Here is a 13,239-nt window from a genome sequence, read left to right as displayed (position 1 = left end):
TCTCCCATTGGATTCCTGACCCTTTTTCCTGGGCACCCTTAGTGTCTTTTTGGTTAGCAGAATATATTTATCCTAATCTTCTAAGGGGCTATTTTTTTGAAAGCTCTTTTCCAAAACTTTAAAGCATGTTACCCTTTTATGTGATTATTTTAAATATTTTCCTCGTGTGTGTTTGTGTACTCCTTTTTTCTAATCTTAAAGCATTGCTACTTTGTAGGTTTCCCCCCAGCCCCGAGTGATGAAGTTGAATGAGCTCTGGGTGTTTTTACACAGTGCCTAGTTACACTGAGGTTCAAAGGTCTGGGTATCAAAAAATATCAAGCCATCAATTTAACTGATTACAACTTTTCCTAATGATCTGCTGCTAATGAAACTCCTCTGCTTGAGCTTGATAGTTTATTCTCGGCAGCCTACTGCCAGCGCTGCACAGGATGAGCAGTCTGACAACTGCAGGAAGCAAACAAGCAAGTTAGATATAGTGGCGCTGATCCAGTGCTCCATACCTCATAATCTGTTGCTATTTTGATGCTGCCTCCTGATTATGTTGTGTGAACAGACCTACAGAATGTCTCTAGGAGATGTCAAGAAAGTACATTTAGTGTTTTTGGCTTTTCTAACTCGTTATTGACAATCTAAGTGGGAATAGCAGAATGAAATAATGCAACTTAAAAAAATTTTCTTTGAAGAAATCTTGATGTACTGTGTAGGAAATTCACACGGTGCCTTCATTGGAAACTATCCATATGAAGAACAGTAGCTGTTTTGACACTTCTCAAGTGTTTGCACAAAAGCAGTTGAAGGTACTGACAGCGTGGAAGTATTATCTGTCCCTCAGTGCTCTTTCACAGGTGGACAGAGTTCTGTCATCTCATAGCTGATGTCCATCTAAATTGTGTTAATTCCCTATGGAAAAAGGGCAAGCAGATGACCACTTAAGTCGGAAGAAGCCAGACACAGTGCTTGCCCTGACAGCAGACACTGAAGTGGTGTAGGTGTCTGAGTGTCTTTTGAGATGTCTACTGGACTGCGTGCTGAATCCATATCTTAATTCAGCTTGTTAATCTTTACATGTACCTTGACATGTACACTCAAACATTGAATTTGTCATTGGAAAGCAATGCTGAGCTCCATCAGCTTCAAAGCAGTTTTTCCTTGTACAAATGGAAGAGCTCATGGATTTTTTTGTGTGTATGAGATCATTTTTTTTAAAAATTAAAGCTGTTGATTGAAATCGAGTGGTAATAAATAGCAAGAAAGATTGTGTAGTTAGTTGCCCAACTGATGATTGAGTTTGACAGAGAAGTAAGAGGGACTGTAACTTGGTACTGCCTTTTTAAGGCTTTACCAGTAATTAGAATGTGCAGGTCTATGGTTTTTAGGGTGACTTATGTAGAGGAACTACATGATGTCTGGTTTTTTTTATCTTAAAAGCAGGTCCCCTTGCTGCCTTTTACTCCACAAAATGATTTAAGTTCTGACTGTTGTTCAACTTAAAATAAAATTGTCTCCTCTGGAAGGGAAAGCTGGAAATAGCATTTGTTTTGTTGTTGCTGCAAAAGATTACTATTCTGGTATTTTTTAAATGCAACATGCCAAGTTAAAATAATAGGATGTGTAGATTGATTGAGATGAATCTTCTCCTGTAAGACTTGAAGTATTTCAGAAAGCAATTGAAAGCAAATGCTTTGATCCCTCTAGCTCAAATTCACACGAAAGCAGAATTTGCTGTGGTAACAAAATGGATTTTGAATTATTTCACTAGTTTCTAAGATAAGCTGAATTGGAGAGAAAAAAAAAAAAGAATTTCCAAATTCAACAAAAGATGCAAGTGTGAAAATCTAATAATTTAACAGAATTCAGAAATGGCAGTTGTGGAACCTCAGCTTACAGAAGAAAACAGGAAAGTGTATATTTACTACTTCAGTGTATTATTGCTCCGTTACTTTTCTTGAAACTAAGATTTGCCTCTCTGTGCTCATGGCTCTGATTGTGTGTTATGCAGTAACTTTAAAAAAAAAAAAAAAGAATTTTCATCCTTGTTCTCCCAGGAGCTGGCAAGCTGTGGCTGGAATAAAAAGGAGAAATATAGTTCAGCACCAAATGCTGTTGCTTTCACCAGAAGATTCAATCACGTGAGTTATTTTGTTCCAGCGTCATTACACGCACACATTTAAAAAGCCTGGAGAATTAAGTGTTCTGGCACATCACTTTGCTTGCTGATGGCAGCTGACCACTAAAGGAACTCCTTGCAGCAGATACTTTAAGTTTTCATCTTCAAGGTATACAAAAAGCCCAAAACAGCACTGAAGAATTAGCTGTGGTTTTTGTTTTAAATAGCAGTTATCGATTAAACAGGAAAATCCAAAGTGATTTATGTATTTAACTTTGTGTGCTTTTTCTATAGCACATAAATGTGCTTTATACAAAGACATATAGGCTTACCATACAGGACTTCTGGAGTAGTGATTAGATGTGATTTCTTTGTGTGTTAGTTGAGTGTCTTTTGCTCCACATAGATGTTTTTGTCCCCAGAAATAGGAGCCTGCTGTCAATATGGTTACATTTCAAAGCTGATTATGGGTAAAATGTAAAAATTCCCAAGAATTTTCCTGTACAAAGCTTGCTCTTTAACTGTCTGTTTCATACAATTTTCCAGGCAGGCAGTGTGAGATCTGTGGGTTTCTTAGTTAAAAATTTCTCTATGCAAAATTAACTCACAAGATCAACATTTTGTCTTTCTTTACAATTAAAGCTGTAGGACTCCAGCTATGTAGCTAGCCACCCAAGCCTCAAAACTGTTTTTTTTTTGTGTAATGCCCTATTTTGTATTGCAGATGAAGTAATTCTATTGCCCTCATCATTCCTCTTGTAAATGTTTATTAATGTCTCAAAATTAACAAGCTCTACTCCTGTCCTATTGTCTGCACCCGGTCTCACATCTGTAGACATCTTTGTTAGTCATCTAAAACTCAGACCAAAATTCTAACTTTTTGATCTAACATTGGTTATGTACTCTGTCACTTTCCATTATTGCTCACAGTGAGGATGTGACCAAATCCTCTTATTTCTCATGGGGAATGCTTACAGTATTTCTTAACCTTCTAATGACTGGAATGCTTGTCTGGGCATGGTTTTTAGACACTTACCTGATTCTCCTCTTGACTGAATTAAAAACATACACAGCAAACTTACCATGACCATGCAATCTCCTGAAATCCTGGGGGTTTAGGGCAGAGGTTTGGGTTTTGTTGGGTTTTGTTTTCTGGTTGTTGTTTCAGTTGGGGTTTTTTGGTGGCATTTACTTGACATATTCTTGATCTAACTTTTGAAGTGGCTCCTTTATTGGACCATATATCCAGCCTGAGACCACTTCTGCAAATAACAGATGGCAATTTTTTTATCATGAGGTTTAGGTATGTAATTAACCCTCACTTGGTCCATGTGCTTTTTCTACAGCCATGAAGGTTGGATGTGCTCCTCTGTAAGCTGATGAGCTCCTTCACTGAGAATATATTTGCTAATGGTTTCTTAATATTTTTCAAGACCTTCAGAAGGCTGTTGTTTTCTGTTGTCTTTAAGCTCCAGTCAAGACCTGTCCACCTGACAGAATCTGTCCCTGGCTTTAATTTTCTTACTGGGTTTCAGTAAATTGAAAATTCCCTTACTTAGATGCCTGTTGTTGCTGCCTTTAATATCTAAAAGAAATACATTGGCAGGGATCTGAATTGGCTTTGGGACACCACTGAAACAAAGAACAGTGGTGAAATCTAGAGTGTGTCTTTGCTGTGTCAGCGAATATTGTGGAGTCGCCAGTGCAATCCAGACAGGCCAATTTGAGGCTCTGTTCCACTGATTATCTCCCAAGAAATGAATAAATGTCGTTTTTTAACAGGCAGCCAGTAAGTGCTTGGAGCCATTGCAATTCACCATTAAATCTTGGAACAGGATGAGTTGCTTCGCTGTTTTTCACATTGTTAGCACCATCACATTTGGATGCTATAGTGCTTAGGCTGTCTTGTGAGCTGTATTTGAAGCCAAAAGATTGGGAGGCATTTCTACATCTTCCTTCCTATTTCTTTTTTCTTGTTTGTTTCTGCTCTCTTTAAGGTGTCATTTGCCAAGAACATTGATCTAGGAGTTGTAGTAGCTTGTAGGAGAAACTCTGCCTTGAAGAGTCAAAGAATAGGTAGTAAAGAGGGAACAAGACAAGCTATTTAACAACTGCTCAGATGTTGGGTGGGTTTCCCTCTAACTTGTTTTTCTGGGAAACTGCCACATGCAGCTTTGATGGGTGAGAGACATACTATTTGCTTTTCCAAGAAGTCTACATTAGCTTTTATTCTGGCACCAAGAAAAGTCATCAGTCTTACCTTTGTATGGTAGGTCTGGAGAGTGGTGGCAGGGGAAGGGACAAGTATTATTTCAGCTGCAGGTTCCTATTCATGCTAGTACCTCAGCTCTTGACTTCTGATGTGCTGTAGGCCTCTGGTTCCAAATGCATGAGATTCTAGAGGACTCATTCCAGTAGTAATGTTGTAAGATTCACCATCCTTTTGGGAGAAGTGAAACTCAAGCATTCCAGTGGGATAAGCAGTGATGGCTGGGAATAAGGCACAGTGGAGTAAGCTATTTTCATCTTCCTTGCCTGGTTTGCCTCTTAGCACTAAGTTTTTACCCCAGATGCTTGCTCAGCATAGTGTAGTTCATGTTGAGCACCTCCCCAGTACCTAAAGGTTTTTAATGCTGAGACCAAAAATAAGTAATGAAAAAAATCATTGTGACTTTTGGCTTTGTCAGGCAGTTCATCAAACTTTTGTAAACCTTAGAAATTTCACTGTGTTTATATTATGCATTATGCATCTGTCTCCTCCCTTTCCCCCCCCCAACTTGCCAAAAGAAACCCATGAGCAGCTCCCACTCTACAAGTAAAGAGAATATTTAATCACTAGCAGCTGCTTCACAGCAAATGGATCTGCCGATAGCATTTTGGACAGTAATGATTATGTGTAGTTGATTGCAGTCCACTGAGGATGGAGTGGTGTATTTCCAGCATTCCTTATGTGATAATTATATGTGGTGTCTGTAAGAGCAGATTGAGTTCAGGGAACAGGCATGAGTGGAATCATTCCGTGCCAAGACTCTATAGTCCTTGAAGAATACATTGCTACATGGTACTCCATAGATCTGTATGTCTGCTATTAAGTATTGGCTTTAAATATGTGATTTCTTTTACATATTAAAAAAACAAAAACAAGCAAACAAAAAAATCTGATCTCTGCAAACAAACCTTGTTCTGGTCTGTTTTTCCTGCAAGAGCTTGGGAGAGTTGTGATTCGCTCTGGCTGGGGCTGGGACAGAAACCAGGCTTCCTCGTATGCCACTGTTGTACTAACAAACTTTCATAGAAGTCAGGGCCAACATAGTTAACTGTTTCATCCTTATGAAAATGAGCATTGCTCTGTATTTTGAGCAGGTGTTTCATAGCCTGGTCTACTGCAATGCTGTGGGAACTTGAGACCAAACAGATTTGGGATTTTAAGGTGCAGCAAGACATGTATTGTCGCTACAAAATTCTTTATGATATAAAAATCTGTTAAAATTTAAATTCCCTTGATGTGGATGCATTCCTGTGTGGCCTGCCTGAGGCGATCCTGCTTTGGCAGGAGGGTTGGAACTGATGATCTCTGGCGGTCCCTTCCTACCCCTAACGTTTTGTGATTCTATCATCTTCAAAGCAAAAGCATCTCCTTAGAAACTCATTCATAAGTCAAGGGAAATGTTAGTTTTCTCAAGCTGCGTAACCCCAGCAGAACATTAAGCCGATGCCTAACGTTTTTTAACAGTATTTTGAAGTACTGTCAAATACTTTATTATTTATGTGCTTAGTCCATATGTATTATATACTAATGCAGTTTGCACAGAACCACTTTTTATACTTGTCAGGGTAAGTGTTTATCTGAAGACACTATGCTATTAAAAGGAGGAAAAGAAAGAAGAAAGGAAAAAAGCAAAATGAGCGCTGTGGCTAAGTCTTTCCTGGCTAATACAGCCTTTAGACAAACAGAGCAAAGGAAAGCAGCTGTTATGCAAGATGTTTGTGGGTTTTTTGTGGCTTTTGTGTAATTCTTCCATTTTCCGGTCCCAGAGAGCTGTTGTGTTCTGACATCCCAGCGCTCATCGGATCGCTGTAACTTCACTGAAAATGTCACGCTTTTGGAGGTGCCGATCTTCTCGCACTGCTCTCCAGAAAGAGCTGTCATGCTGCGCAATGTGAAACAGGATAAACAGGAAATCTCACCTTTTTAACTGAAACTTTGGGCAGGAACCTGAATCCATAGGCAGTGTTAGTTTACAAGAAGTAGTTTAGCATTATTTTTAAACATCAAAGCAGCATGACAGGTTGACAGTGTTTCTCTAGGAGAGCGCAGATGTCTTCCTACACTGTTTTCATTGGGATTGTAACTAGCAGTCACACTGTATCTTGCTAAATGTGGATCCATGCATAAAAGTATTTTTTACAATTTGCTGCCTCTTTGCTACTTTATTTTAGAATAGAATAGAATAGAATAAACCAGGTTGGAAGAGACCTTCAAGATCCTCACGTCCAACCTATCACCCAACCCACCTAATCAACTAAACCATGCAACCAAGCACTCTATCAAGTCTCCTCCTGAACACCTCCAATGATGGTGACTCCACCACCTTCCCGGGCAGCACATTCCAATGGGCAATCACTTGCTCTGTGTAGAACTTCTTCCTAACCTCCAGCCTAAACCTCCCCTGGCGCAGCTTGAGACTGTGTTCTCTTGTTTTAGTGCTGGTTGCCTGGGAGAAGAGACCAACCTCCACCTGTCTACAGCCTCCCTTCAGGTAGTTGTAGACAGCAATAAGGTCTCCCCTGAGCCTCCTCTTCTCCAGGCTAGGCAACCCCAGTTCCCTCAGCATCTCCTCATAGGGCTTGTGCTCCAAACCCCTCCCCAGCTTTGTTGCCCTTCTCTGGACACGTTCCAGCAAGTCAACATCTTTCCTAAACTGAGGGGCCCACAACATCTTCTGTCATTCACCTTTATGCTGAAGTGTAGAAAAGCAGAGGACGTGAGGAGAGAAGATTAGGATTAGCAATGTCAACAAACTTTCAAAGTATAGCTTAATTTTTTCATGTAACTACAAAATGGAGCAATCATTCTTCATATTATATGGAATATAACTGATTTTTGTACAACTGATGATGTTAGTCCTGTAAAACTTAGCAAGTGAGTATGGTACTGTGCTGTGTATTAGCAGGCAGTTGGCATAGCCAGCAGCAAGAATCCAAACTATAAGCCTTGGGTTATAGTAGAGCCTTCCTATTTTATGGTTCAGTTTTGTTTAGATGATACTGGTCTGCTTATGGGTTGTTTTTTTTTAATGTCAGTGAAACTGCAGCTGAAGCTAGTCAGCTCCTTTGAGAGTTGGATAATGCAGCTTTGAAACTATGTGAAATCAAACCCAAAGATATAACTCAATTTTAGAATTTTTACTTTTTGTAGTCCTTAATTTTGTAGATTCTATTATCACAATTTCATCAGGATTTTATTTTCTTGGGAGAACATAGTTTGAAGTTTGACAGTTTTGCCATTTGCTTTATGTCTGTGGTATCTCATCCTCAAACTTAGCCTTAAATGAGTCTGCATAGTTTGTATAGGGTTTTGCTGGTTTTTTTTTGTTGTTGTTGTGTTGGTTTTGTTTATTTGTTTGTTTTGTTGTTTGTTTGAAGATGTACTGGCAGCATAAGGGCTTTCCTCATTAGAAAAACAGATCCCAGGGGCTGTATACACAACTAACTGATGTGACACATTTTACAAAGACCCTGAAAGGTTGGGCTTGAATGATCCTTGAGGTCCCTTCCAACCTGGTATTCTATGAATGAAAAAGTTCTAGCCCCCCAGACACTGAGGAAAGCAAGTATTGGAACATGGGCTCTCCAGCAAATTACTGCAGTTCTGGCTACCAGTTAAGAAATGCAGAAGGTGAAGAGAGTATAACAAGATAAAAATATTTGTTTCTAAATACAAGTTGGCTTTATTAATTGCATTTAAGCAACTGCTTGACCATGTGATGGTAGAAGGTATCATGAATGAGCAGAATAGCTTTTGAAGAAAAACTTCATTAAAAAACACTTTGAAGACAAAGTTTGTTATTAGCATTTGGGTTATATTGGTTTGCCTCTTCTATATATCCAGCTTTATAGAAGAAAGCTGAAAGCTGTGAGATTTGTAAGATGTTACTCATGAAATAAAAATAGGAAAAATGTAATGTTAAAACTGTTTTTAAAAGAGGCAAATTTTCTTCTTTTTAGGTGAGCTTCTGGGTTGTTAGAGAGATTCTGCATGCACAAACCTTAAAAATAAGAGCTGAGGTTTTGAGCCACTATATTAAAACTGCGAAGGTAAGAATTTGGATGGAGGGGAGGCGGGGATGTGGTGTGGGATTCACCATGATGACAGTTGTTATACTTAAGCTGGTCAGGTCAGAAATACACATGTGTAAATATTTAGCCAATACCTGATTTAGCTGTGGTTGTATCTTTTGACATGAATAGCTGCTTGGCTTCTGTGTGTAACAAAGTTGTCAGAAATACTGACCTGAGTCCTGAAATGGAAAAAAATAGCTCATCTAAGGAAATGCAAAGATGCTTTATTTCAAATATAGTTTATTAGATAATATAATTTACCAGATGTATTTTCTACTGTTAGTTAAACTGAGGTGCGTAGTGCAGAAACTAAGTAGGATCAGGCTTGGTTAGTACTTGGATGGAACTTTCCAAGGCTCTGCTTGGAGCACAGTACCCTGAACAGTCCTGATCTCATCAGTGGAGTGCAGACAGCGATGTCTGCTGAAATGCTGCTGGTTTTGAGACAAGCATAGTTAGCTGAGCTTTGCTCACCTGTGAGTTGTAAAAATTACAAAAAGTAAGAAACTATATGTGGACCCTGTTTTTGGTATCTCTTAATTTACTTACTGTATCTATCTTGGCTTTGCTTGCATATGCCTGCTACCATGAACTTAAAGTGTGGTTAAGTGGCATTTTGAGGGATTTTTCTGTGTACATCAAATCTGCTAGCAAAGCAGCTTGGTGCCAGAGGTCACACTAATGAACTTTTCTTCAGAAAAGCTGTAAATCTGCTCTACAGGGAATTCTTTGTGCTGACAACTCTCCATTGTATCCCTAGAAGTTCTCTAATGATATCTCATACTATATTGCTTAATGCATGAACTAATTGGGCTTAATAGTTGCTATCCTGGGGGGTTACGATTTTTGTTTCAATGCAGGCAGCAGCTGGGAAAGCCCTTTCTTCATTTTTAATCAGCTACACTATTATTTTGAAATGCCCTGCTTGATTTCACCCTGCAGTAGTATTTTCTGGGTGCTCTGATGCAGTCTTGGTAGCTACATAAAGCTGCAGTGCCAGATACATTTACAATGCCAAGTGCTGCCATGATGACATCATTCACAATGAGGTTGTCCTTTTTGGCATGTTAAGATTAAAATTCAGTTAAATGCTATGAGAAGAATTTGTTGGCTTTCAACATCAGAAAATTTCTGGCACTTGTTTTCTATGTCCCAAGCCCTAGATTTTATGGAGCTTCTGGAAGGATTCTCTATGGACTGTGAAAGAGCTACTCCAAATGTGGATGGATGTGGTAATGAAAAATTAGGAGGCGCCATCAAAATGATAGGAGTGCACAGCAGTTCGCTGTAACTAATTCTTTGGTTTAGAACATGCAAGTTTTTTTTCAGTCCTAGATGGTTATTTAATCTAGCCATTCATGTCAGCACTTGGAGTGTTGTTTATTGTTCCTGTATCTATTTTTGTTCCCAGAAACTGTACGAGCTGAATAACCTGCACGCTCTTATGGCAGTTGTGTCGGGCCTACAGAGTGCTCCCATCTTCAGGCTGACTAAAACGTGGGCGGTGAGTGAGCAGCAGGAGAATGGAAGGGGTTTAATTTATTCTTGGGAAAATACAACATTCTGTAGCTTGTTTTCAAGGATGTAGGAGTTATTACAGATACTTTTCATCTTCTCGCACCATGTACGTAATATTTCTGGTGCCTGTGAAGTCAATGGTTTCCTGTTGAATTTTTTTTTATTTTTTTTTTTTTTTCCATTCCAGCATAGAAATATTTTCCTTTGAAAAATAGTTCCCTGCAGATTCTGCTAAACGTAGAGGCTCCTAATTTGGCCAGAAGCTATTTTGTATTTAGTTGCTGGAAAATTATGAATGCCAAAGTGGGTCGTATTTTAATCATGTACAAGTTTATACTGTTGGAATTTTTTTGCTATGGAGAGCAGATGTCCAGAAAGTCTCAATTCAGTTTCCATAAAGAGATTTGTAGCTTCTCTGACTGATAACTAAATGTAGCAAAGTTCCTCAGTTTTCAGGGTTATTTTCATAGTTACAATAACTGCTTCACACAGTATATTTATAGGTCTGCTTTTGTACAGTTACGAAAGAATGGCCTTCCTTGGAAACATTTTTATTTGACATCTGGTTTTTGACAACAATTAATTTTATTTTTGTGTAGTCCTATCCTTGAACTGGAATAACATTAGGAATGACCTGCTTGTTGATGGCTCAGAGCTGAGAAAACACTGCTTGATATAGCCATACATTGTGTAGTTATCCAGCTGTATAAACAGATGAACTGTGACATTTTCAAGTGTGAGAGAATAATCAAGTGACCAAAATACTCCTGTGTCAGGGATCCGTGCAAATAGATCATTAGAAAAGATGTCAACACATCCTCACACGTTACAGAAAGTGCTTATTTGTCTGATAACTGAATTATAATGTTGTTAAGTTGATAAATGTTAGCAGAAATTGAATAGAATTCATTCCTGCTGAGGTACTCGTGTAGAATTCTGGCCGCATTTTGCGAATGGACAATTAAGTAAGACATGGCTTCAAAATACCAGGAATGTCTCTAAGGAAGTCTTAATGAAGTTAGCACTTTAAAAACTATCTCGAGGACAACTTCTGGTTTTCTGGTTTTGTCATGTTGATGAATTGATGCCTCACAATTTCACATTAACTGTGATGCTAAAATTATTTTAACTTATTTTTTCTTTCTGAATGACTTGAAATAGATGTCAGCTATATAGTGATAGAAGCATATTAGTTACTACTGTGATTATGCCATTCAGAACTGAGTGTTCCCAGCTTCTTTTCCTGCTTGGTCAACCAGAATTCTTAGTTTGCATTTGGGAGAGGATTATTTTTATGCTGTTGGCACATATGTCAGCTTTTAAAGCTTGCCCTTCTCACAGCCTCTGAAGTGCCAGGTAACCTTTCAAGTTTCTGCAGGTCTTTATAATTTCTCATACAATCCCAAGTCAGTCTATGCTTTTTATCATCTGATCTAAGCCTTTGCTAATTCCAGTTGCAGGATAGCTCCTAGCAACGTGCACTGCAATCTGATTTAGTTGATAAGTTCCTGAAGTAATTCTAAGCCTTTGGCTTTCTGTATACTCAAAGCAAGTGGCATCACATGAAAAGGCACACCAAGCCATTAAAGTAAGCCATACAGTTACCTTCCAATACTTCCAATCTCTGCAGAGGGACCTTGACAAGAAGTACTGGAACCTTGACAGGATTTCCTCTCTGTTTCTCAGATAGTTTGTAGCATCCTGCAGTCGATGCAATTTAAAAAGTCAGGAGAACAGGTCCAGGCATATTCACCCTTAAAAAAAAAAATAAAGGGACCTTACACAGGTGGAATCTGGAGTTGAAAGGAGCCATTAAGTTTTCACTTGGTAATCTAAGGTTCCTAGAAAAAGGATTAAATTCATGTCTGCTGACAGTGTGTCTGAAAAATTTGTCTCACTCATTGTTTGATTTTTGTCTTCCCCCTGCCCTAGTTATTGAGTCGGAAGGATAAAGCCACCTTTGATAAGCTGGAGTATGTTATGAGTAAAGAAGACAATTACAAAAGGCTTAGAGACTATATCAGCAGTTTGAAGATGACTCCTTGTATTCCCTATTTAGGTAAGTTAAATTATTTTTGGTGGGAAACACTAATGACACACACACTTCTCCAGTAATTACACAAACTAGACACTACCTTTTAAGTGTTTGTGAAATACTTCAGTAAGGAATCTGTAACCGCTAGCTGACTCTGGATACTGTGTATGGCAAGAAATCGCTTCACTAGCCTCAGAAAGAAAATAACTGTTAAACCTTACAGACACTTCAGATTATACATACAGTGTCAGTTTTCTAGGAAATTATCTTCCCATATGTTGTACAGATCTACTGATTGACTCCTGGAGAAGTACTTAAATTATTTGCCTGCTTAATACTTGACTGTTACAGCAATGGTGGTGATTATTTAGGAGAAGCTCTAAATTGTCAGCCTCTGAGATACATAAATGTAGATCTTAGGGTTTGGAAGATGCTAAAATCTGGAGATATTGCTGCATTTCATGATACAAAAGGTGACAGGAGAAACTGGGTTTTATTATGACATTGTGGAATAATTATAAGTAAATTATATTTTTCTGTACTTGAAAACTAAATAAATGTGGTTTAATATGCATGGGTTTGTTGCCAAGCTAGTTTAGTGTTGCTTAGTGCATTAGTTTTTTTCAAAATGATCAGTGTGCTTTTTTTAGTGAAGCTTTTCTTTGATGCAATAAGATGTTTTTAGTCACATAAAATTAAGGAAATGTTTACCTACTTTCTTCCTTTTCCAGAAGAAAGAGTTGATGTTTTTTGCAGAAATGAGTTGCTCTTATACCTAGGTTCAAGATGACCTCCTGTGGTGATCAAGGCTTATTAAACTGTAATCTCATTGTTCCTGAAGTTTGATACTTCCTTTACTCCATCCTGTTCAATATCTTTATTGATGATCTGGATGAGGGTATTGAGTCCCTCATCAGTAAATTTGCAGATGACACCAATATGGGGGCAGGTCTTGATCTGTTAGAGGGTAGGAGATCTCTGCAGAGGGACAATGACAGGCTGGTCAGGTGGGCAGAGACCAAAAAGGAAGTAGTTCTTCACAGAAAGAGTGATTGGCCATTGGAATGGGTGGCCCAAGGAGGTGGTGGAGTCGCCGTTACTGGAGAGGTTTAAGAGGAGATTGGATGAGGCACCAAGGTTGGACTTGATGATCTCAGAGGTCTTTTCCAACCTGGTTTAATCTAGTCTGGTCTATCCTACTCAGCTGGGTTGTTAACTTTTGCCAGATTAATAA

General features: G+C 38.6%; 1 protein-coding gene across 5 annotated transcripts in view; it reads left to right on the top strand.

Moving 5' to 3' along the window:
* RALGPS2 (Ral GEF with PH domain and SH3 binding motif 2) overlaps positions 1-13,239 on the top strand; it is a 116,435-nt gene that overhangs the window by 41,239 nt on the left and 61,957 nt on the right. For all 5 annotated transcript variants that reach the window (XM_054165538.1, XM_054165536.1, XM_054165539.1 and 2 more), the window contains 4 exons: positions 2,049-2,132; positions 8,339-8,428; positions 9,864-9,956; positions 11,903-12,029. In XM_054165538.1, coding sequence (XP_054021513.1) covers positions 2,049-2,132; positions 8,339-8,428; positions 9,864-9,956; positions 11,903-12,029 — 394 coding nt within the window. The remainder of the gene's footprint in view (positions 1-2,048; positions 2,133-8,338; positions 8,429-9,863; positions 9,957-11,902; positions 12,030-13,239) is intronic.

The sequence above is a fragment of the Dryobates pubescens genome, chromosome 11, assembly GCF_014839835.1.
Source record: "Dryobates pubescens isolate bDryPub1 chromosome 11, bDryPub1.pri, whole genome shotgun sequence".
NCBI lineage: Eukaryota > Metazoa > Chordata > Aves > Piciformes > Picidae > Dryobates > Dryobates pubescens.
Note: the sequence above shows the minus strand (reverse complement) of the source record. Positions and strands in the feature narration are given on the sequence as shown.